Source organism: Urocampus carinirostris, chromosome 11 (genome assembly GCF_059441175.1).
Source record: "Urocampus carinirostris isolate Australia breed hairy pipefish chromosome 11, RoL_Ucar_1.0, whole genome shotgun sequence".
Lineage (NCBI taxonomy): Eukaryota > Metazoa > Chordata > Actinopteri > Syngnathiformes > Syngnathidae > Urocampus > Urocampus carinirostris.
In genome coordinates this window covers 31,866,746-31,887,362 of record NC_142359.1, presented here as the reverse complement: position 1 = coordinate 31,887,362, position 20,617 = coordinate 31,866,746, and the positions used below count along the sequence as shown (strand labels likewise).

The window sequence follows — 20,617 nt, the reverse complement described above, 5'->3', positions numbered from 1 at the left end:
TACTAATTATCAGCATTTAAATAATTAATAAACATTATTATTACGAGTTTTAAATATCAGACTGCATTCCAAGGAATCTCACAACTGATATGCTTATGTTATCGGGTACTTGCAAATGGCAAAGATTTGTGGCATACAAACAAGAACAGGTAAATGTAAATACTTTTAAAACATTTAACAGATTTCCAGATACCCTTTATTAAAAAAACAAAAACAAAAAAACGAGGAGTTTCTATAAAAATTGAAATGTAAAAATATGTACCTCTTCGATGTTGACTGGCTGGGTGAAGATCCTGGCCTGGTCCTTTTGCATTAATTGGTCCAAGACTGATCTGAGCAAGATGTTAAACGGTGTAAGCTGCATCTCGAGAAGGCTCTCTTGGTGCTTTAACTACAAAACAAGAACAAAATAAGTTAGCCTGTAATACTTTCTAACCTCTCAAAAATTCTATCGATTACCTGATCCCTCTTGAGTTTCTCCCTCTTGCGAATAAGCTCCAGTAGTAGCCGGGCTCTCTCAAGATCGTGCCGTAGTCTGTGCCACTCCTTCAGCTGCTCTTTCAAGGCTCGAGTTTCATCCTCGTTCCGTTTCTGCTAAGTGAGAAAATTGAATTAGAAATTGACTTTTTCCACAAGACACTACTGTCTGACTTTCTGAATTCTAGCGGGTTAATACAGAAAAAAAGAAGAAGAAACTATCTCCTTGTGATGGACACTAACTGGCTGCACGGTCTTCTGGGATTGCAAGCTTGTCTGCAAGCGTCTGATCAACGGGAGCCCATTCCTGGATTGCCGTTTAAGAGTCCAGTAATTTAGGACAAGCTCTACGAACACTTTCTTTTTCTGGACAGACACCTGGTTCAGAATGGTTTGAAACCTGCAAACAACATGAACACATGATAATGCTGTCATTTTATTTCAAGGCCAACAAGAACTATAATCGATCTGTTGTGCAAGGTAAGAGATTCGCAGTGGCTGGCATGAGAATTGTGGGACCAAATGCAGTAAAAGTTGAAAGGATAAATGAGACACTTTGTAAAAATTATTTTACCAAACACACTCAGTTCTGCGTGTTACTGTTTTCCTTTTAAAATGGACTTAATGTAAATTTAGTTGAGGTTTTTACCAAATTTAATTGGGAAAAAATTCGCTCATGTAATGAATGACAACTAAATCCAGAATATGTTAAAAACAGTCTTTTCGAGAGCAATTCTATCAATATCTTTATTGTGGTATGTTTACAGTACTTTTTGACGTTAGGAAAGTGGAGGAAACTAGTTTGGATTAGTTTTATGATGAGAAATACTTTATACTTGTTGTAAAAATGGATAATACTTGAATCTTTGAAGGTGTGATGTTTTTTTTGTAGCGAATGCAATTTAATGGTGTTAGAGGAACACTGACAAAAAAATGGTTGGGGGCCGGAAAAGGCTTATAACAATGGATTTAAATTTCTTAGAGGAAACCAGAATTAAATTATTATTTAAATTGAAATTAAGAATACAGGGACATGAGAGTATATTCCGTTAGATTTATTGAGTACATAAAAAAGATAATTAACTAAGTGAAGCCAGCAACTCGTCCTGAGTGTGGCTCCAATCAGTCCCGAAAAACCTATGAATAGGGGGTTTTTACAGGTCTTCATACCTGTGAGCAGGGAACAAAGCCACAGCAGCAGGAGAGGACGCATCATTTTCTTCATCAGATTCGCTTCTCTTCATCTTCTTCCTGTTCTTCTCTTTACATTCTGCTGCGCCTCTTCCTTTGTCCCCATTAAAACAAAGTCCATTCTTAGGTTTGACCTTGTCGTAAATGGTGAGCCTTCTTCTCTTGCATCCACTGGGCGTGTGAGCACCACAGTAGGCGGTCTTCTTCATGGACACTGTGGGCTCGCCAGACTCTGTCAGGTCTTTAACAGGCTCCATCTTCATGAAGAGTCCTGCTTTTTGGGCGCAGCTGACATGGAAGGCGCTGTAGCAGTTGGCTTTGTGGCACTGGATGCACGCCCCGACGCCTTTTTCTTTACACAGGTAGCAGGTGAGCTTCCAGCGGGCCGACGGAATGTGGCATACGCCGTCGATGGGCTCGATGAAGGTCGCGTTGGAGAAGCCCACTTCAGGGATCCATAGGGCACAAACCACATGGCCCCAGCGGTTGTTGTTAGTCTTTTTCACTGCTCCGCCCATGCTGGGGCAAAGGATGCAGTCGGCGGGCTGGCCGGGCGACTGCAGGCAGTGGCGGCAGAGCCAATGGCCCTCGGGGACATAAGGGACGCCATAACAGTCCCGGTGCACGGCCACATTGCACATGTCACATGTGAGAATGGCGTTGCTGTTGCGACACTCGCTGTCCATGCAAATGCTGCACACAACGTCTTCGTCGATAGATGTTTGCTTTTCACTGCCTTTATCCAAGCCCTCCAGGTGCAACTCTTTCTCAAAGCGGTCCACAAGGAACTCAAAGACGTTAAAAGAGACCTGACTGGCACCCTCAGTTCGCCGCTTTTCGTTGACCAAATCCAGCCAAGCGTAATCTTCTTCGTCCATGTCATATTCTGTTTCCTCATCAAGCTCTTCTTCAGTCTTCTCTTCGTATTTGTAGTAAGATAAAGGACGTTTGGGAACTGCCGGCAAATTATATTCCATAATACGAAATTTAGGCTCTGGAAGTTTTGGACCCGGATTAACAGGAGCAGGTTGTTCACTTTCACCTTTTGGTTCAGTGATTCCCAGTGCAGCCTTCCGCTTCTCTTGGTTGTTTTTTAACCGGATTGACCGCAATAGTACCTGCTGCTGCGGTTTGTCAAGGTTCTCCTCGTTGGTGGTACAGTTCGTCATCTCGAGCAGCACAGGGTCGCCATCAGATATCACGCCAAGGCGGTCAAAGACGCTGAGGCGATGGATGCGTCCATCAAGTTCAAACTCCACGATGCGCTGTGCCTGGGCGTATGTCAGGATCTGTTTGTTGGGAGAGGGTTTGATTGGCGAGGAAGGCCTCGCCGAAGCAGAGCCTCGATAGTTCCGGCTTTTTTTTTTCATCTTGTGGCACCGGGTTTCCGCTGAATAATAAAACATTTGTCCGTGTGAGCATTGGCAAGTATTTAAAAATAGCCTCAAGTTTATTATGTGCATGTGGCAGGTGATTGTTAATAATTACAACAAATTGATTTTGATACATTTTTCCATAAAATCATCTTAGACCCCTCAGTGCATTGTTTGAATATATCATATTTAATTGAGCAGAGACAAACACTTCAGTAACATTATTTTAATCGGTTCGGAAAATGGTTGACTTGGTGAGAAATCAGTCACATTGATCCACACACAATAACCCATGGCTTACTTTACTGTTTTGTATGATTATTTGGAGTTGTATTTTGCCTCCAGGTATAAATATACAAAATAATTAATTGCTCTGCTTTTCAGGGCATGTATGCAGCAGATATAAAATATGTATCGCAAATATGCTACATCACATTTAATGCTGGAATTAAATATGAGATGTTGAGCATCCAGAAACTTAATGTTGCATATAGTGACCGTATGCGTATTTTGTTTGACAATACAAGTCGTCAACTGTTTTGCAAAGACAGAGTTTTTAAATGACATGACTTGTAGAGGGAATATTCTTATAAATCGACTTGATTGATCTCGTTTGTATATTTTCAGACCAGCAAAAATGACGTGGTTGTCAATTCCAAGAGTTAGTTGCTGCTGTGGAAACACTGGCCATTTTAAATGATTTTAGTGTGACCTGTGCGTTATTTTGTTTCGTTTGTAGTCAGTTGGACCAGGAGTCAACTCTATGTAATAGAACTGAACTAAAAAATAACAGGCAGAAGCAGTTGATAAGTCTCCCGATTTGTATAAGACAATATTTAGCAATGTGCGTGATCAAGTGAATAGAACCACGATTAAGACTGAAAATATTTGTAAATACAGTCCAAATTTTGATATGTAATTCTATTTAGGCCACTTTGTTTTGGGGTTGTCTAATATATCTAAGGGATATATTTCTATACTTATCTACAGAGATCGCTAAGTTTACTGTGAACCTCAAATGGATCTACATCCTTCACTTCTGTGGTGATTGCACAGATGTAAACAATAGTTATATTTCGATGTATTCCCTCTGGATTTCACAATTTTGCAGCTCAACAAGTTTATGTAGTTACGTTAAGTCGTGTGTTAATGTTGCCGTGTGAAAAGAGGATAAATCAACCCGTTATTCAGGGACGAGTCAATTGTGGTTAAATAGTTGGTTCACGGCAACTATAAGAAGTTTGTTAAGTTGCAGTTGAACAAAGATTTCCACTACGGTAGGAGGCGGACTTCACTCGTCATTAAACGTGTGATGGTGCGACAAGCCATAACAGTCCAGAATCCATTAACAGCGATTCTCATTTAACCCGGCGACTAACAATAACATTAGCGAGCTAGCTGACGTTAGCACAAACAGATAAAGTCCCTCCTAATATGTCTCAAAATAACAAAATAAAGCATTTTGAATAAACGTGACATGTTATAAAGTGATGCTGTTGTGAAAACGTGGTTCGCTGTGAGGAAAAGTGTGAAAAGTTAGCACATACCTCAACTTGTCGAAGGTTAGCTGGCCAGCAGCCTTACAATGCGCAGGGGCCGAGGCCTGCCAAGTGCAAGTGGCTCCCTTGCCATACGCCGATTTCTCATCCACTACGGCGTTTGGAGTCTGTTTTTAGTATAAACAATCCAATTTCGCCCCGATGATTCACTCCCTGCTTTTTTGTTTTAAGGTTGAATGCCCGTTCATGATCTCGAACAGAGTCAAGCAGGAACGGCGGCAGCAGCAGCCCGGGCGGCTCTCCCACCCCCCCAGCACAACAATGCATTTTCCCCAGACAACTCCCACCGTGTGACGCTGGAGGTCATGTTAATAGCGAGTATTTCGCACAAAAGCCCCATCTGTCACCCACCGCACGTAAACTAAGCGAAACGCTGAAGCCCAAAACAAAGCTCCCAACTGGGGGACCCGTGGGAGCGACCGCGGCGAGTTTACTTCCCATCGTGTGCTTGGTGATTTTGAAGACATGCGTGAAACTCATCAGACAACTGACATTATGATCTCAAACTCCATGTTTGTAAAGAAACGCTTTTCATTAACACAACTATGACAAATACATTAACTTCCGCTTTCAAGGTCTCTATAACACAAGATGCGGATAGCGAAATCCCTTTAATTGACAGTGAACGCATCATGCGTTGACGTGAACGAACGTGAAAGCCTTCCTGTTCTTTAAGTGATGTCAAGGCGTCCCAGATATCGAATGAACTTAGGTCAAAGTCACGCAAATATAGCTGTTTTCTTCAGGCGACCATCAAAGCGTTGTCGTAGTTAGCATCGTGCCCCCCTTGGTCGTTGTGACGTCACTAAAACCTGTTCCTTCCGTCCGACGCTGTGTGGAGCTGCTTCGGACGAACGTGCAGACAAAAGCAACAAAGTGGATCTCGAACCTTACATCCTCACACCCGGTCCGGATCCCATAGATGTGTCACGTTTAACTGTTTGTGGGCCGAAACGCTATGACAGCACTTCAAGGTAAATCAGCAAAGAGACAAAACCCAAGCGGGGGATGGTACCGGATCGTTTATGAAGGGAGGGGGGTGACTGGGCTGGGTTCGACCGGGTTCTGCCTCGCCAGGTTTAGCGAGTTTGTCCTGTATGTGGCCTAGCTGCTTGCTAACTAGACAACAGTAATGGACTCGTGGTGTGGTATCACCGACCCCAGATTCGGTTTTGGACCTCCAGAACCCCTTTAGGCGTCCAACGGTGATGTATTTGGAGTCATAGCCGGGTCATAACAGTTTAACGTTCCTGTTTATTTTGGTGAGCAACCTCGCCTCGAGGCTAACCTAGTTAGCACAACGATAACCACCATGTTTACCATCGTGTGTTGTTACTATGCGTTTATTATTAACACGTTAGGACTAGCACGTCGCTTGTTAACCGTTCGCAATTTAATCTCAGTGATCATCTAGTCTGTTGTCCTTCCGGACTAGAAATTGAGGCAAACCCGGAAAAGCGTGCTGTCAAGTAGCACTTGCGAAATGGTTCTTTTTGGGTGACGATTAAGACGAAACTGCTCCTTCAAAGTAACATAATTACTATAGTGGTGAAATGTTTAATACATAGCTATAAACGACACGTTTCTCCAGATTCTATACATTCATTTCAAAGCGTGTATGCCGTTAATCTCGTTTTAAATATACTCTTACATATATTAAGCAATACTAGCAATACTAAGAAAATGCTAAAATAATAGGTGGTGTTGTTCATTTTGTAATTCAAATGAATATGTTTTACACAAATAATCCTCGTTTTTATTCTTCACAGTTCGCCTTGGTGTGCGTAAGAAGGTGCCGCATTGTGTTTGTGAAGTTTATTATTTTTCAATAAGGGAAATTGCAATACTTTATAAGGGAACCAATTGGCTGTGGTTGATAGGCAAGTTAACTGCTATTGCAATGTGTATATCCACAAAAGTAGTTCAAATGGCGTAAATTAAGACGAGTGTACTCGGGACAAATATTTTTAATTACGATAGGCTGATAAAGTTACAAATGTTCATAATATACACAACAGCCGTACTACACTTTTTTTGCACCCATTGTTTGACTATCAGTTCAAGTTTTGTTCTTTTTTGCAAGACAATATTTTACGAGAGCATGTCCTACATAATAATAATAATAATAATAATAATTTCCTTGTATTGTCATTCTGTGTAACAATGTACACAGAACGAAATGTCGATTGCACCTGACCCGTTGTAGCGAGCCGATGCAGCCGCAGCCAACAGAGGGCGCCGCCGACCACTTTACATGTGCCTCTCTGTTCTTTTTTTCTTTAACCTTACAGGTAATACTTCTCACTTGTAAACCTGCTCTAAATATAGTTACGTTGCAATAGGATACTATGATTACCGAGAATTTTGTAGAACTTAATATTTGAAAATTGAAACAATGGTAGAGATGAACAGATTTAAAGTGGTGCATAATACAGGTAATACTTGTATAATAGTCATTGACGTGAGATGGAGTCTTTACATAAATGTTATCATCATAAATACCAAAAAGTAATGCTAACATAGGTAAGTGGAAAGGTTATCTAAAAGTGAAGGTAGAGTATCAACTTGGAAGGTCCACTTCAACCTGAGTTTTAAAAAAGGGCTTGGGAGATTGAGTTTATAAATTTGCCTAACATGTACATTAAAACCATTTTTATTATTTTTTTCCCCCAAAGAGCTCAGTATGTCTGATTAATGATCATTTCTCATGGCATCATTGTCCCCCTTTATTATTAATTATGAATCATAACTGAAGGGAGAGAGCTCTTGGTTTTTAGAAGTTTGGTGATCCCTTTTCCAAAATGAGTTCTTTAAAGGGACAGTATGTAATATTCAGTCACTCCTAGTGTGACAAAAAAACTTTCATTCCAATAAACCAAATAACATTGACTTGAATATGAAGCAAAAATCTGAACTATCATAACAATGTTAATTTTTATATAAAAAAGAGAAATTATGTATTTCTTCTATGCATTGGAATCCTTACCTACGGTCGCAGTCACGTTTTTCCTCACAACTTACTGCTCCGTTGTGCTCTGTGGCATTGTTTTTGTTCACATTCGACAATGCAGTGTCATCTAGTGGTCAAAAACACTGGGGCATTAAAGATTGGTAGTTGTCCATAAGTGTGAATCTGAGTGCAAATTTGTGCAGATAAGCCCCGTAATCTGCCCTGTTGTAACTAGGAATTTAAACAAAGTCAGCTTGTATAGGTTAAAGCTCACCTGCAAATGTAATGAGAGGTAAAGTACAATTACAAATAGTGGTCGCACTCAGTCGTGAAAGTCACTGCTCATCTTGTGTGTCATCATGCTTCCCATCTGCAGTTATGGTTTGCGCAAAAGCGCAGGAAGTAAATGTGCAGTTAACAGTTACCCCAAGCATCAGTGTAGAATCTGAGACATTTTGCACTTTGAGTACTTTCCCTACAAGCAAAACTGAAATCAACGGTCACTTGAGTTAATGCCAATATGTTGACACTAGATGCCATCTCATTTTACCTGCCATTAAAGTCTATGACTTGTTGTCAGATACAAGAGAAAAATGGACTCTGACCTCAATTCTCTCCATCTAGGCTGTGTGCGGCGAGCTAGAACCATTTGGGTCATAAATGGAGAAGGGCAAGCTGGCATCCTGTGACACAAACATAACACCTGTTTGAGAACTGGCCTTCCAACCAATGACTAAAGAGGATCCCCTCTGACAAGGCAGACCTGACCACAAGAGAGAAACCTTAAGGCTGCCGTCATGGAAAGGGAAGAAGACGTCTCTGGCACGAAAAATGATTCTGTCAACGGCTACATGGAAAAGAGACGAGAGGCAAAAGGAACCTGCCTGAAAATCGAGGGGCAGGATGGATATGTCTTCAAATCCTACAGCACACAGCCACGCCTGGCAAACAACACCAAGTCGTCTCTTTTGCCAAAAACGCTGGATAAAAACCTTCTTCAATCAAGCCATCTTTCTTCTCAGGGTGATAAACTGCTGGCGTCTGATGCAGAAAAAGACACAGATCCGGTATCTCCCCCACTTTCCACCAAATGGCTCAGCATTCACTCACACGAAAATACTGAGAATGAAACCTATGAAAATGGGCCTACTCAGCATATCAAGGATGAAAGCCGTGATACAAACGATTTAGAGGATGAAACACAAGACTTTGAAAGACTTGCATTTGGTAACTCATTTGTCCCTTTTTTAAGTCGAGATGGTGACGACTACAGTAATTTATTAAATGGCTATACAAGCACACTATATGACGTCGCCATGGACGCCGTCACCCAGAGTCTTTTGGCGTCCATGCGAAGTCAAAGCAACCCAAGGAAAAAATCTCCTGCGTGGAATCATTTCTGTATATCACCAAGGGACAACACCAAAGCAATCTGTTTATACTGCATGAAAGAGTTCAGCCGGGGCAAGAACGAAAAAGACCTCAGTACAAGTTGTTTGATGAGGCATGTCCGAAGGGCTCACCCAACGATGCTTTTCCAAGATGGAGCGGAAGCACCAACATCTAATCTGAGTATTTTGGCTTCTCCCATGATCCCTTCTTTCCCAAGCTCGCCAAAAAACGGAGACATTAGCAGTATGATGTATCCTGGGTCAAAGAACACTTCACCGTCCTCATCTTTACGTGAAAATTCAGACCTCACATCCAAAGAAGTATTGTCGAAAGTTCAACCAAAAGTTGAGCCTCATGTCAACACGGAGTGCAATGCGCTTGAATCTTCACATTCCAACGAAAATAACCTCGACAAGATATCTGACGCAGGGCACGAGCGCTTTACGAGCAACACTAAAAGTTCAAGTTCCCGTCGGAGATCAGCCGTTTGGAAGCATTTTTACCTTTCGCCCTTGGACAATTCCAAAGCCGTATGCATCCACTGCATGAACGAATTCAGCAGGGGCAAAAATGGAAAAGATCTTGGGACGAGCTGTCTCATTCGTCACATGTGGAGGGCCCACAAAGAGGTTGTCGTTGAAGAAAATGGACTGGGCAATCACATTCCTCCGCCCTACTCGAACCCACCATCGATGTTGTCCCGCTCAATGTTGCATGACACACTGGGCATAAAAAAAGAATCTCTTCTTCCAGCTTCACCAGAAATGGTATTAGATGACTTACCTCAAACTGTGGTGAAAAGCCCGGACGCCAAAGAGGATTCTGATGAGGCAATGCTTCCAAGTGAACAGGAGTCATCGCTCAACCGCCCTTTTAGTGCACACGGGGACGATACGCCTTCAACCTCCTCCCTCTGTGATATATCTGAGGTTCTCTCCCACAACCAGAATAATGCAATTTTTCAAGAAAACAAGAGACTCATGAAACGGGTCAAGTCTGAAGTCTGGCAACATTTCATTCTGTCGCCAGTCGACCAGTTGAAAGCACTGTGCCGCTACTGTACATGCGTCATCAGCCGAGGCAAGCGGGGGGACTTTGGTACAAGCTGTCTAATGAGACACCTTATGAGGCGGCACCCGGATGTCCTACAAAACCAAAATATCGCCCATGACAAGGATCCCTCCCCACTACTGTGCGCTAAAAAAAACACGCATCATGATGTTTCAGTCAAAGAGACTGAAAACCCAACCAGCAAGAAAAAGATGCACCCCAATTTCAGTAAGAAGACATCCAAACTGTGGAACCATTTCTCTATTTCACCTGCTGACCCAACCAAGGTGGTCTGTTTGCACTGTAGCCGCACTATTAGCAGAGGCAAAAAGACAACAAACCTCGGCACGAGTTGCCTCTACAGGCATATGCAAAGGTTTCATGGACATTTTCTTGAAAGCAACAGTGGTAACTCGGATCATGCGCCGTCTGCTGGAGTTCGAGTCAAACAAGAGTCCGTAGATACGCCCGTTTCCAAAAGCGAACAGAATCATGGGCGGTTTGACCAACACCACCCAGTTGCCAAAAAGATTACCAAACTTGTTGCCGAAATGCTTGCACTGGATCTTCAGCCACTATCTATGGTGGAGAATGAAGGGTTGAGTAGACTTCTTGAGTACTTTCAGCCTCGGTATTGTCTACCCCCCTCTTCTTATTTCACCAACACTGCAATCCCAGAGATGTACGAAAAAGTGCGGGACGTAGTACTTACACATCTGAAAGAGGCAGAGAGTGGAGTCGTCCACTTCACCACGAGTATTTGGGTCAGTAGCCAGACCAAAGAGTACTTGACCCTAACCGCCCACTGGGCAACATACGAATCGCGCGTCAGACCCCAGGGCCAGGACTTCCACTGTTCGGCTCTTCTCAGTGTGTCTCAAATAGACTGTGACCAAGATATGCAAGACATCCCTAAGCAGCTGGAGTATCTCTGGGATTCCTGGATCACATCGCCAGGTCTGAAGAGAGGGTTTACTGTAACAGATAACGCCAACATAAGAAACAATCTGGAGGAGCACGGCCACGTCACTGTGCAGTGTTTTGGCCAAACCATTGACCTCATTGTTAGCGAAGCCATAAAGAGCCAGAGGATGGTTCAGAACCTCCTGAGTATGGCTCGGAAGCTCTATGAGCGTGTGCACCGCTCGGCCAGGGCAAAGGAGAAGTTGGTCGAGCTCCAGAGGGATCACCAGTTACCAGAGAACCAACTGATTCAGGACATCCCTTCTAAATGGAGGACTTCCTTCCTAATGCTGGAGCGGCTAGTGGAGCAAAAGAGGGCCATTGATGAAATGTCCGTCGAGTGCAACTTCAGGGAAATCATTAGCAGCGACCAGTGGGAGGTTATGCAATCCGTCTGCAACACTCTCAAACCATTCGAGATCGCTTACCAGGAAATTCGCAACCGCACAGCCACCCTTGGCCAAGTAATACCGCTCATCCACATCCTCAATAGGAAAATTGACCTGCTGTTCGACGAGACTGTGGGCATAGACAACATGCTCCGATCTCTTAAAGAAGCCATTTTGAGCAGGATGTCAGCCACTCTGAACGACCCACGTTTCACCTGGGCGACCATGCTGGACCCTCGATACAAAACTTCCTTGTTCACAGAGGAAGAAGCAGAACAATGTAAGCGAGACCTGATCCAAGAGCTGGACCTCTTCTCTTCTACATCCACAAAAAAGTCGCCACTGCTCAATGGCTGCAACGAGACCACCCCATCGGACAACGTACCCTCCAACACGGACAACATTTGGTCTCTGATGGCGGACTTGAGACACAAAGCCCGACAAGAGGCAAAGCCAAAGTCCTCTGAACTAGCAGTGCTGGAGTACCTCGAGGAGGACATACTTGATCAAAGCTGTGACCCACTCGACTACTGGAACCTGAAGAAGTTTTTGTGGCCCGAGCTCGCCAAAGTAGCCGCCCGTTACGTGGGCTGCCCTCCCAGCATCGTCCCGGCAGAGGTTCTGTTCAGCACAGCGAGCGTCAACTGTGCCCTCAACCATCCCAGGCCTTTACTAGAAAACATGGAGGGCCTACTCTTCCTTAAGGTTAACCTCCCACTCATTTATTTTCAATATTGATGAAGCACTAACTTAAAAAAAAAAAAAAAAACCTTTAAGGACCAAGAAACATAGCTGTGAATTGTGTGATGAATAATATCCCGTAAACATGGATTTTCTTTCAATGCTGCAGCCAGGTTTGGAGGGAAGAGAGAGGGCGTAAATCGTATTGTGTCTACTACTGGTTTTTGAACACTGAAATTTTTTACCAAAAAAAAAAAACGTCTCAGTGAGAGGTTTATCAGGGAGGGAGTGGCTTTCTAGCTCTATGGGTGATTTCTTATTATTAAAAATGTTTTTGTTTTCTTTCTCTCGACTCTCTCTTTGTGCCTTATCCAAATCTACTTCAGGTCAAAATGCTGTAAATATTGTTTAATCTGCACAATTCACATCAGGTTTGCTTTTGAATATTCTCAAAGACTGATGCAGTTTCCTTGAGGGAAAACCAAACCCAAAATGCTGTGACTGAATTTTTATTTTTTAATTTAAAATGTATTTAATTTTCAATAATGTGAAATTTTGCCTCATGGTACTGTCTTTTTTCAAGATTGACTTTTTTTTTTTTACTTTTAAGTTGTTTGAATACAACTAAGATGTATTGCTGTATTTTCAGAATTGAGAGGTTTGGGATATACAATTTGTAAGCACAATTTTTGCTTTTTTCAGGGGAATAATTTATGGGTTTGATTAATGAACTGTACTGTACATTTTATATGGAATTCTGAACATGATTTGATAAGTTTTGATGAAACTGGAACCACGCAAATATTGCAGCGATTTTTATTAAAGGGTTTACCCTACTTGTCCGAGTGCATTCAATTAAGTTTGTCAGTTGAGTTTGAGATCTATTTTCCCAGTACAAAATAACATGCATGTCTTCGTGTGTTTTTATTAATTAAGACAACAAAAAAAAGGTTATGCTTGACGGACTCATCACCTGACTCCTTAACGAGACCCCTTTGACGTGGTCCTCTCCATCAGTACAGTTTTTCCCACCAAGGTCACGCTAAAAGGAGGAAAACGAAACAAGTGGCGAGCAATGCTGTCATATCCTTCAATGAACTTCAGAATCCGGTGAGTGTCGCGGAGAAGCTCAATCTTGGTGGCGTTGGCCTCCATCAGCAGATGTGAGAATGTTTCAATTTCAGGACTCGTAGGGTGTAAATCTTCTCGTTTGTCGTATCTGTTGAGTAAAACGGTAAGAAAAACAAAAGTTTTAGTTTACTAAAAGGGTTACTGTGTAATATTTGACCATTCGACATCGCTGTATTATGTAGTGCAACCGAAAATGTGTGCATACATACTACAGAAATTCTGACCAAACCATCATTTTTCTTATTTTTTGCCAAGCCCCTTACAAGGTTTGTTTTTGGGGTACCCAGCAAGGTGACAGACTATGTGGGCTCCCTCCCAAGTAAGGCTCATGTTATTTTACAAGAAAAACAATTTTAAATGCTTTTCGAATAAGAAATGTGCTATCTAAAACGAACTTACGATAAATGCCATGCTTTAAAGGGGAAGAATGTAATATTTGACCACTAGATTTCGCTGTATTGTGTAGTGCAGCCGAAAAGGAGTACTACAAAGCTCAAGGAAGAATACAAACTAGAGACTTAAAGTGACCAATTTAGACCGTTTTTCGTTTCTTTTTGCCCAGGCTTTCCCAGGTTTTTGGGGGGAGCCGTAGCAGCAAGTTCACGGACAGTTAAGTCAGCTCCCTTGAGGTGAGCCCCATGTTATGGAAAATAAATACAAATTAATTGATCTATGAGTCTTTTTAAAAATGCAAACGTTTACGATATTTTTTTGCTTATTCATTTTTTTTTTTATTATAGGAGGCGTTAAATAATACACAATGTGCCTCTAAAGTATGAGGATACTCACCTCCAGTGTTGGTGCTCTTCCAGAAAGCGAGACACTCCCGTTTCAGCAGCGTAGGTGTCGGTATGAACAAATACGTCTAAGACAATACATAAAATAAATGTATTCAATATTGATTCAACTGTATATATATTACCTTATCAGCAGTCAGTCCTTCCATGTGGCTGACCTTTTTTAATTTTGAGGTGCAATGATTGATATGCATCTCCATATCAGTTTTGCCGAAAGACTTGCTTAATTTAAAAAATGCATTTCTTTTAAATTTTAGCCTCCAACCTACAAATAATCTTTCGTTGTTACAATACAATACAATATATCCCATGTTGTAACAATGACAATAAAGGCATATTCTATTCTATTCATTCTTTTAAGGTCAAATATAAAAGGAAAGCTGATTTTCTTATGTCATTTGGACAAAGAGCACATGTGCTTTTACTTGGGGGGGGGGTTGCAAATACAGCACGATTCATCTGTGTTATTTCCTGCAGTATAAATTTGCAAAAATGTTCTGGAACCGAAGGACAAGAAAAAAATTGCCAATGAAGCTAAGAATGCCAAGAGTGCATGTATACTGAAGTTTAGTTGCAAACATCTCATCTCATTAGCCGTACCGCTTATCCTCATTAGGGTCACGGGGGGGCTGGAGCCCTTCCCAGCCATCTCCGGGCAGTGTGCAGGGGACACCCTGAACTGGTTGCCAGCCAATCGCAGGGCACACGGGGACAGACAACTCACTCGCTCATTCACACCTAGGGACAATTTGGACCAATTCACCTGAAATGTATGTTTTTGGAATGTGGGAGGAAACCGGAGTGCCCGGAGGAAACCCACGCAAGCACGGGGAGAACATACAAACTCCGCACAGGAAACATGACTTATAAAAATGAAAATGAAATAATTCTGGAGCTTTCTGTGCATGCAATCCAGATTTCTTTATTAACCTGCTTAGGGTGTTTGATGTATTTTTAAACTGATTTTTATAGTTATTTTCATACTCTTAAAATTGGTTTTCATCATCAAAATCATAGAAAGTTTGTTTTGACGATTTTTCTCTCCTGAGATTCTTTTTTTCTTGTTAGTGCCTTTTTTATTTGGGAACAACACACACAAAACAACATCAACAATTAATTAACAAAAGGAAACAATCTATAATAAACACAGCTTTATAAAAAAAAAGTACTTGAATATGCCGAAAAATGAGTAGGCTGAAGCTTTAAGTGCCCTGTTCCAGTTTACTTTGAGACTGGGAGGTTCGGGTTCGCGCCCCGGCCGAGTCATTCCTAAGACTTAAAAAGTGGTCGGCGGCGCCCTCTCTTGGCTGCGGCTGCATCGGGTCAGATGCAATCGACATTTCGTTCTGTGTACATTGTTACACAGAATGACAATACAAGGAAATTATTATTATTATTATTATTATATACTGGTACCTTTAAAATAATTAATAAACATTAAAATTCCACAATTGGGATTCATTTTTACAAAGTAGGAAGTTAATTAATTTGTTACCTGCAGTGGCCGGCAAAATCCTGTGCAGTTCCTGCATCCCTCGGCCTCCTGGGTAATTGTAATGAGAAACGTACAGGCAAACCCCGGAGTATGCAGCGTTTATCACCAGTTGCCCTGCCACAACTGCCGATCCAAGTTTATAAATCCACGATTTCTGGTAGTTGCTCAAACTAAAAAAATAATACACACTATTATGTGATATACAAAATTCTTTCCTGAAAGATTTTGCTCTGCTTGTCCGCTGACATAAAAGAGCATCCACGGGCAGCCACCAGGGTGAACACTGGGAAAGTATAGATGATGAAGCGCAGCTCTTTGTGTGGCAATATAGAGTAGATGAGGATGAAAGCCACAGTAGGTAGCAGGAAGACACGCATCCGACGATCCAGCAAACCAACGGGGACCAACGGCAGCGTGCAGGCCAAGCCGCGGGGCAAAGCAGAGTAGAAATACCAAAAAAAAGGTGAGGTTTAAAACATGAGTCAAGGATACATAGATTTGGATTGCCCCCTCAAAATGTTATACCAATTTTCAATAAAGAAATCAGGGGTGCGCATTATATACATGTGTGCGCTATACTCAAATAAATACATCGGTATTTTTCTTTAATGCAACCCTTTCTCTCACTGTAATTTCAATTTCATGTGCCTTAAAGTCTGGCACGATTTACACATGGAAACCCATCCATCCATTATCTGCACCGCTTATCCTCAGTATGGTCGCGGGGGTGCTGGAGCCTATCTCAGCTGTCTTCGGGCAGTGGGCGCGGGACACCCTCAACTGGTTGCTAACCAGTCGCAGGGCACAGAGACAAACAATTTGCTCACTCATTCAAACCTAGGGACAATTTGGACCGGCCAATTAACCTGGCATGCATGTTTTTGGAATGTGGGAGGAAATCGGAGTGCCCGGAGGAAACCCACGCAAGCACAGGAAGAATATGCAAACTCCACACAGGAAGGTTCGATCTCATGACCTCAGAACTGTGCCACACAAGCGCAAATTACTGCCCCACCGTGCTGCAAATGGAAATACTATATATAATAGACTGTTCAATTGAGCTTTATAATCCAGATCTATTAGTCTGGAATATACACTTATTTTAATCCACAAAATATAAGAAAGGATATTCCCCAGTCGGAACTTTTGTTGAGGACAGTGTTATACCATAACACTTGGCCTTCAGGCCAGAGAAGCTTCCTCCAAAAGAATGTGTCAATCGCCACAGTCAAAGCTGCAAAATATAGAGAATACAACGCCGGCTCCAAATTCCGAAATCTCAACGTGCAATGCTGGTCTCCTGCTGACCAAGTGAGAGAAATCCAGCAGGGACGGCATGGCAAAGTAGTTCTAGAACGCTCAGCTTTCGTCTCCACAGCGAGATGACCAACATGAGTCCCAGCAAAATGCAGAGCTCCGAGCGGAAGATGATGATGACGAAGGCGGAGAGGGCGATGAAGCTGCCGTGTTTGTGAGACATCCAGCTGCTGAATGCGAACAGCACTTAAAAGACATAAATCAAAAAGCATGCTTAAAAAAGGCAGTTCAAACAAAATGAACGTATGCAAAATATTTGTAAATTGAGAAATGATTAAGTGGCGTTTCATTCATACTTGGAAAAATATATATTTTTTTAAAGGTGGTGTCTGCAACTTGAAATTTTGCTATTCTCTATTGCCATCCTATTGGTTAAAGTCATGCTCGCAGCCCAAGTCAGCTCATTCCTCAAGTACTAATACTCTTCTTTTTTCCATCTTTTTAAGGGTGTGGGTTGGTGTTTTAAACGGGCCTTTTTCTTATTTTTCACTTTTTTCAGGCTACACACAAAAAAATAACAGGAACTAGCATAAAATCGTTTTCCCCCCTTCTTCCCCCTTTTCCTGCTTCCTAATGTGATATGAGTCCCAGAAAAGCAGAGCTAAAAGTAAGATAAAAGCAGATGGCCACGATGGAAAAACTTGATAAAGGCTTTTTCAACTCAGTTGGGAATTGTTAACACATATTTAATAGAGAAAAAATTCTACTCACCTTTTTAAAGACACTTCAAACAATGCACTCTACTTTTGGAAACACTAATTATTTTCTCTAGGGGGAAAAAGGGAACTTTATGTACTATTGCTCAGGTGTTCAGAATTACTGTGGAAAAAAAAGGGTATTTTAACATATCTATCTTAACATGTTAATATTCTTTTGAAGTAAGCAAATTACAAATGTTGTTATATTTTACACATTTGGGGCCCTTTTTTATTTGTCATTTGCTATAAACTGGCTTAATCAAATCACAGAAGATTTGTGGTAGTTGGTAGCAATACATTTCTATTTTGTTGTATTACTTTTTATTCTTGCTTTACGCATTTAAAGCAAAAATATCTGTTTGCATTTAAAGTGATACCTTTTCAAAATATTTTATTTTAAAGGTTAATCAGTGAACGTACAATTTTCTTTTCCTGAACTAGATCCATTAATATTGTTTCATCAAAATATGTCTTTTAATTTATATAATCACAAGGTAAAACCTTGTTACTTTCATATTGTATTCTGTGAGACAACTTAATTTTTTTCTTAAAAAGAAGAATACATTTGCCAATCTTGCAACATAAAACAGTGAACATTTTACAATGAAAACATAACATTTTTATTGAATTATTTATTTTTAAAGGAGCTGTACAAAATTAGATGTTTTGTTAATTTGCTGCCGCCATCTCTTGGCTTATGTCATTATTGCGTAGATGGTCTTTGGACATCAGCGATGATTGGTCATGTTTAAAAAAAGAATAATTAAAAATAATAAAAATAAGCAGGGCCGGCGAATGCAACCTCACACACAAGAGCTTGCACTGAGATTCTATCCAGCATCTCTCATCAGCAGGGCAGACATTATGACCAATAGTTTACTGTACTAAAGATAAACACAATTGTCACTTCTTACCGACTGGTAGCGCAAAAACATTGGGTAGCGTCCTGGTGCTGTAGAACATGAGGTGAAACTGGGATGCGCAAATCAGGCAGAAGAGGCGTGACACCGTAGAGCCAAATTGCCTCCTCACCTCTCGCTGCAGGTGCCACAACGCAGCCAGTACAACCACTCCCAGGGAGGCTCGTACTGATAACAAGCAAGAAAAAATATTTTAAGACCAAGTCTTGTCAACTTAATCACAATTTATGTTGTTACTCATGTGATTTGTTGATGTTAACTATGTTTTCCCTACTGGTGTCCAAGCAACATTCATTGTAGCCCGGTTATCCTGGAAGGGGGATTACTTCATGAGTGGTTCCTTTTCAAAGGTCATGTACTTGAAAAACAAGTGCTACAAATTACAAGGGAGATTGCCAACTACGGAGATTCCAAGTGACCAAACCGCACCATTTTCTTCTAATTTTTTGCCATGCCTTTTACAAAGTAGCCGCAAAGTGGTAAAAAATCATGTCAGCTCCCTCTAGGTGAGCTTTATATTATATAAAATAAATTGTAAAAAAATCTTAACCAACGAGAAAGTCTAAAATTTCTTGTTTGTATAATACTAAAAGCTTTCTTGCTTTTATTCCAATCAATGTTGTTTTTTAACGAATTAAGTTTTTTTTACCACCATATAAATAACAAGTTCCCTTAAACGTTCCTCACGTTTCCTTATGCTGGGTTTTGGGGAGTTTTTCCTATGTAGGTTTGAGATCAGGGGATATTGTAAATACCATAATTTGGTCCTGTGCGGCCCTTCTCTGAGAATAAGGTTCATACAAATAAATGAGACTTTACTTACCGATGAGCTGCGTGGAAAATTTTGGCGCACCCAGAAAAGAAGACAAAAAAACAAATGGGGAACTAAGGATGCAGATGAGTAGAGGACCAAGGAAGGTTCGTGGAACCACTCCAGGGAATTCATGATGGTCATACTGAAAGAAATTATCAGCATTATTAGAGCAGGAAAATGTTCATACAATACCTGGATATAACTGCTTTTATTATTTCCCCTTCTTCTCCAATGTCTCATTTACAAGTGTGTTGAAAATGATTTTTTTTTTAATTGTAACTTCTATCCATTATCTTCTCCGTATCTTCTAGAAATGGGCAGGGGACACCCTGAACTGGTTGCCAGACAGTCGCATGGCGCACAGAGATAGACAACTCACGCACTCACTCATTCACACCTTGGGAATATTTGAACCGGCCAATTAACCTTACAAGGATGTTCTTAGAATTTGGGGGGAAACTGGAATTCCCGGAGGAAACCAACGGAAGCCCGGGGGGAACATGCAAACTCTGCACATGAAGGCTGGTAGGATTTGATTCCATGACCTCAGAACTGTGCCGCGGACGTGCTAACCACTCATCCGCCGTGCCACCCTTATTGTAACTCGTTCAACCAAATAATGAAAGGTCATTGTGTAATATTTGACCTCTAGATGTGATTGTGTAGTGCAACCGAAAGCAAGCGCTTCACAGTACAAAGAAGAATATAAACTACAGAGACTCAAAGTGACTGGAACTTCATCCAGCCTTTCACAAGGTTTTCTGATGTACAAATATTTTTTTTTAAATTCAAGTTTATATTATTATTATGTTTGCTTATCAAAATTGATATTGCTGAACCAATGTTTTTTTTACCACTAGAGGTGCCAAATAATGCACATTGTCCCTTTATACAGATTTAATAAACATATTTGGATTTAAAAAAATCAGTACAAATAATGCTCAACTATTTCAGTAATTCCAATTTCGACGAATAGAATCAGAATATTTTGAGAACCATTTTTTCCATTCCATGTTTTTATGCAAAATAATAATAATAATGAATTCCAAAATGATAATGGGAAAATGTAAATGATGATTTACCGAGTCAAGATAATAATTTCTACAGTAACGTCATCTTTTAATTATTGACGTCAAGAAGTCAATCAACAAATGCTTATTTAATGAGCTCTGATTATCAAATTAGCTTAGCCTATTAGCCTCCCATTCAAAACTTGCTGATCTCCTACCTTGTCAAAGTCAAATTTGTAATAGAAAAGGTCGTGGGCTGCTTGCAAATTGAAACTTTCCTCCACTTTGGTGAACGGGCATACGAATAAGTGTAACAAAACAACCGACGATAATAAAAACAAAAGTGGGAGATCCAATGCTTGAATTTTTTCAGCCATGACACCTACTAGATTGTCATCATTTCCTGTCAA

At 41.0% G+C, this 20,617-nt stretch overlaps 3 protein-coding genes across 10 annotated transcripts in view; 1 reads left to right on the top strand and 2 right to left on the bottom strand.

The window, feature by feature from the left end:
• Positions 1-6,007, bottom strand: part of brd1a (bromodomain containing 1a) — a 19,948-nt gene extending 13,941 nt beyond the window's left edge. For 2 of the 6 annotated variants that reach the window (XM_088348255.1, XM_088348257.1), the window contains exons 1-5: positions 4,589-6,007; positions 1,648-3,058; positions 721-877; positions 460-594; positions 263-391 (exon numbers count right to left, since the gene is read on the bottom strand). In XM_088348255.1, the coding sequence (XP_088204381.1) occupies positions 263-391; positions 460-594; positions 721-877; positions 1,648-3,038 (1,812 nt within the window). In that variant the 5' untranslated portion in view covers positions 3,039-3,058; positions 4,589-6,007. Of the gene's footprint in view, positions 1-262; positions 392-459; positions 595-720; positions 878-1,647; positions 3,059-4,588 lie in introns of those variants that run through there. The other 4 variants (XM_088348258.1, XM_088348259.1, XM_088348256.1 and 1 more) reach the window with 3 other exon arrangements.
• zbed4 (zinc finger, BED-type containing 4) lies at positions 5,307-17,179 on the top strand. Of its 3 annotated transcripts, none has more exons than XM_088348253.1 (2): positions 5,307-5,574; positions 8,175-12,861. In XM_088348253.1, the coding sequence occupies exon 2, from the start codon at positions 8,348-8,350 to the stop codon at positions 12,080-12,082; it is 3,735 nt and encodes a 1,244-aa protein (XP_088204379.1). In that variant the 5' UTR covers positions 5,307-5,574; positions 8,175-8,347; the 3' UTR covers positions 12,083-12,861. The 3 variants fall into 3 exon arrangements, 2 of the variants coding, with proteins under 2 accessions (XP_088204379.1, XP_088204380.1); XM_088348254.1 differs by lacking the exon at positions 5,307-5,574 and adding an exon at positions 5,649-5,862; XR_015852081.1 differs by lacking the exons at positions 5,307-5,574; positions 8,175-12,861 and adding exons at positions 15,834-15,911; positions 17,088-17,179.
• alg12 (ALG12 alpha-1,6-mannosyltransferase) lies at positions 12,826-20,617 on the bottom strand. The gene is made up of 9 exons (XM_088348261.1): positions 20,426-20,617; positions 19,207-19,339; positions 18,378-18,551; positions 16,757-16,951; positions 16,580-16,682; positions 15,695-15,919; positions 15,449-15,618; positions 13,946-14,021; positions 12,826-13,244 (listed from the first exon to the last, which is right to left on the bottom strand). Exons 1-9 carry the CDS (start codon positions 20,582-20,584, stop codon positions 13,007-13,009), a joined length of 1,473 nt encoding a protein of 490 aa, XP_088204387.1. The 5' UTR covers positions 20,585-20,617; the 3' UTR covers positions 12,826-13,006.

What these genes read in the sequence shown, in the direction of transcription:
- zbed4 (XM_088348253.1), top strand. Translation starts at nt 8,348, where the DNA reads ATGGAAAGGGAAGAAGACGTCTCTGGCACGAAAAATGATTCTGTCAAC.
- alg12 (XM_088348261.1), bottom strand. Translation starts at nt 20,584, where the DNA reads ATGGCTGAAAAAATTCAAGCATTGGATCTCCCACTTTTGTTTTTATTA. An exon ending in TGCTGGATTTCTCTCACTTG is followed by an intron (nt 16,683 to 16,756) that starts GTCAGCAGGAGA and finishes TATATTTTGCAG; the next exon opens with CTTTGACTGTGGCGATTGAC. An exon ending in GAAGAGCACCAACACTGGAG is followed by an intron (nt 13,245 to 13,945) that starts GTGAGTATCCTC and finishes TTTACTCAACAG; the next exon opens with ATACGACAAACGAGAAGATT.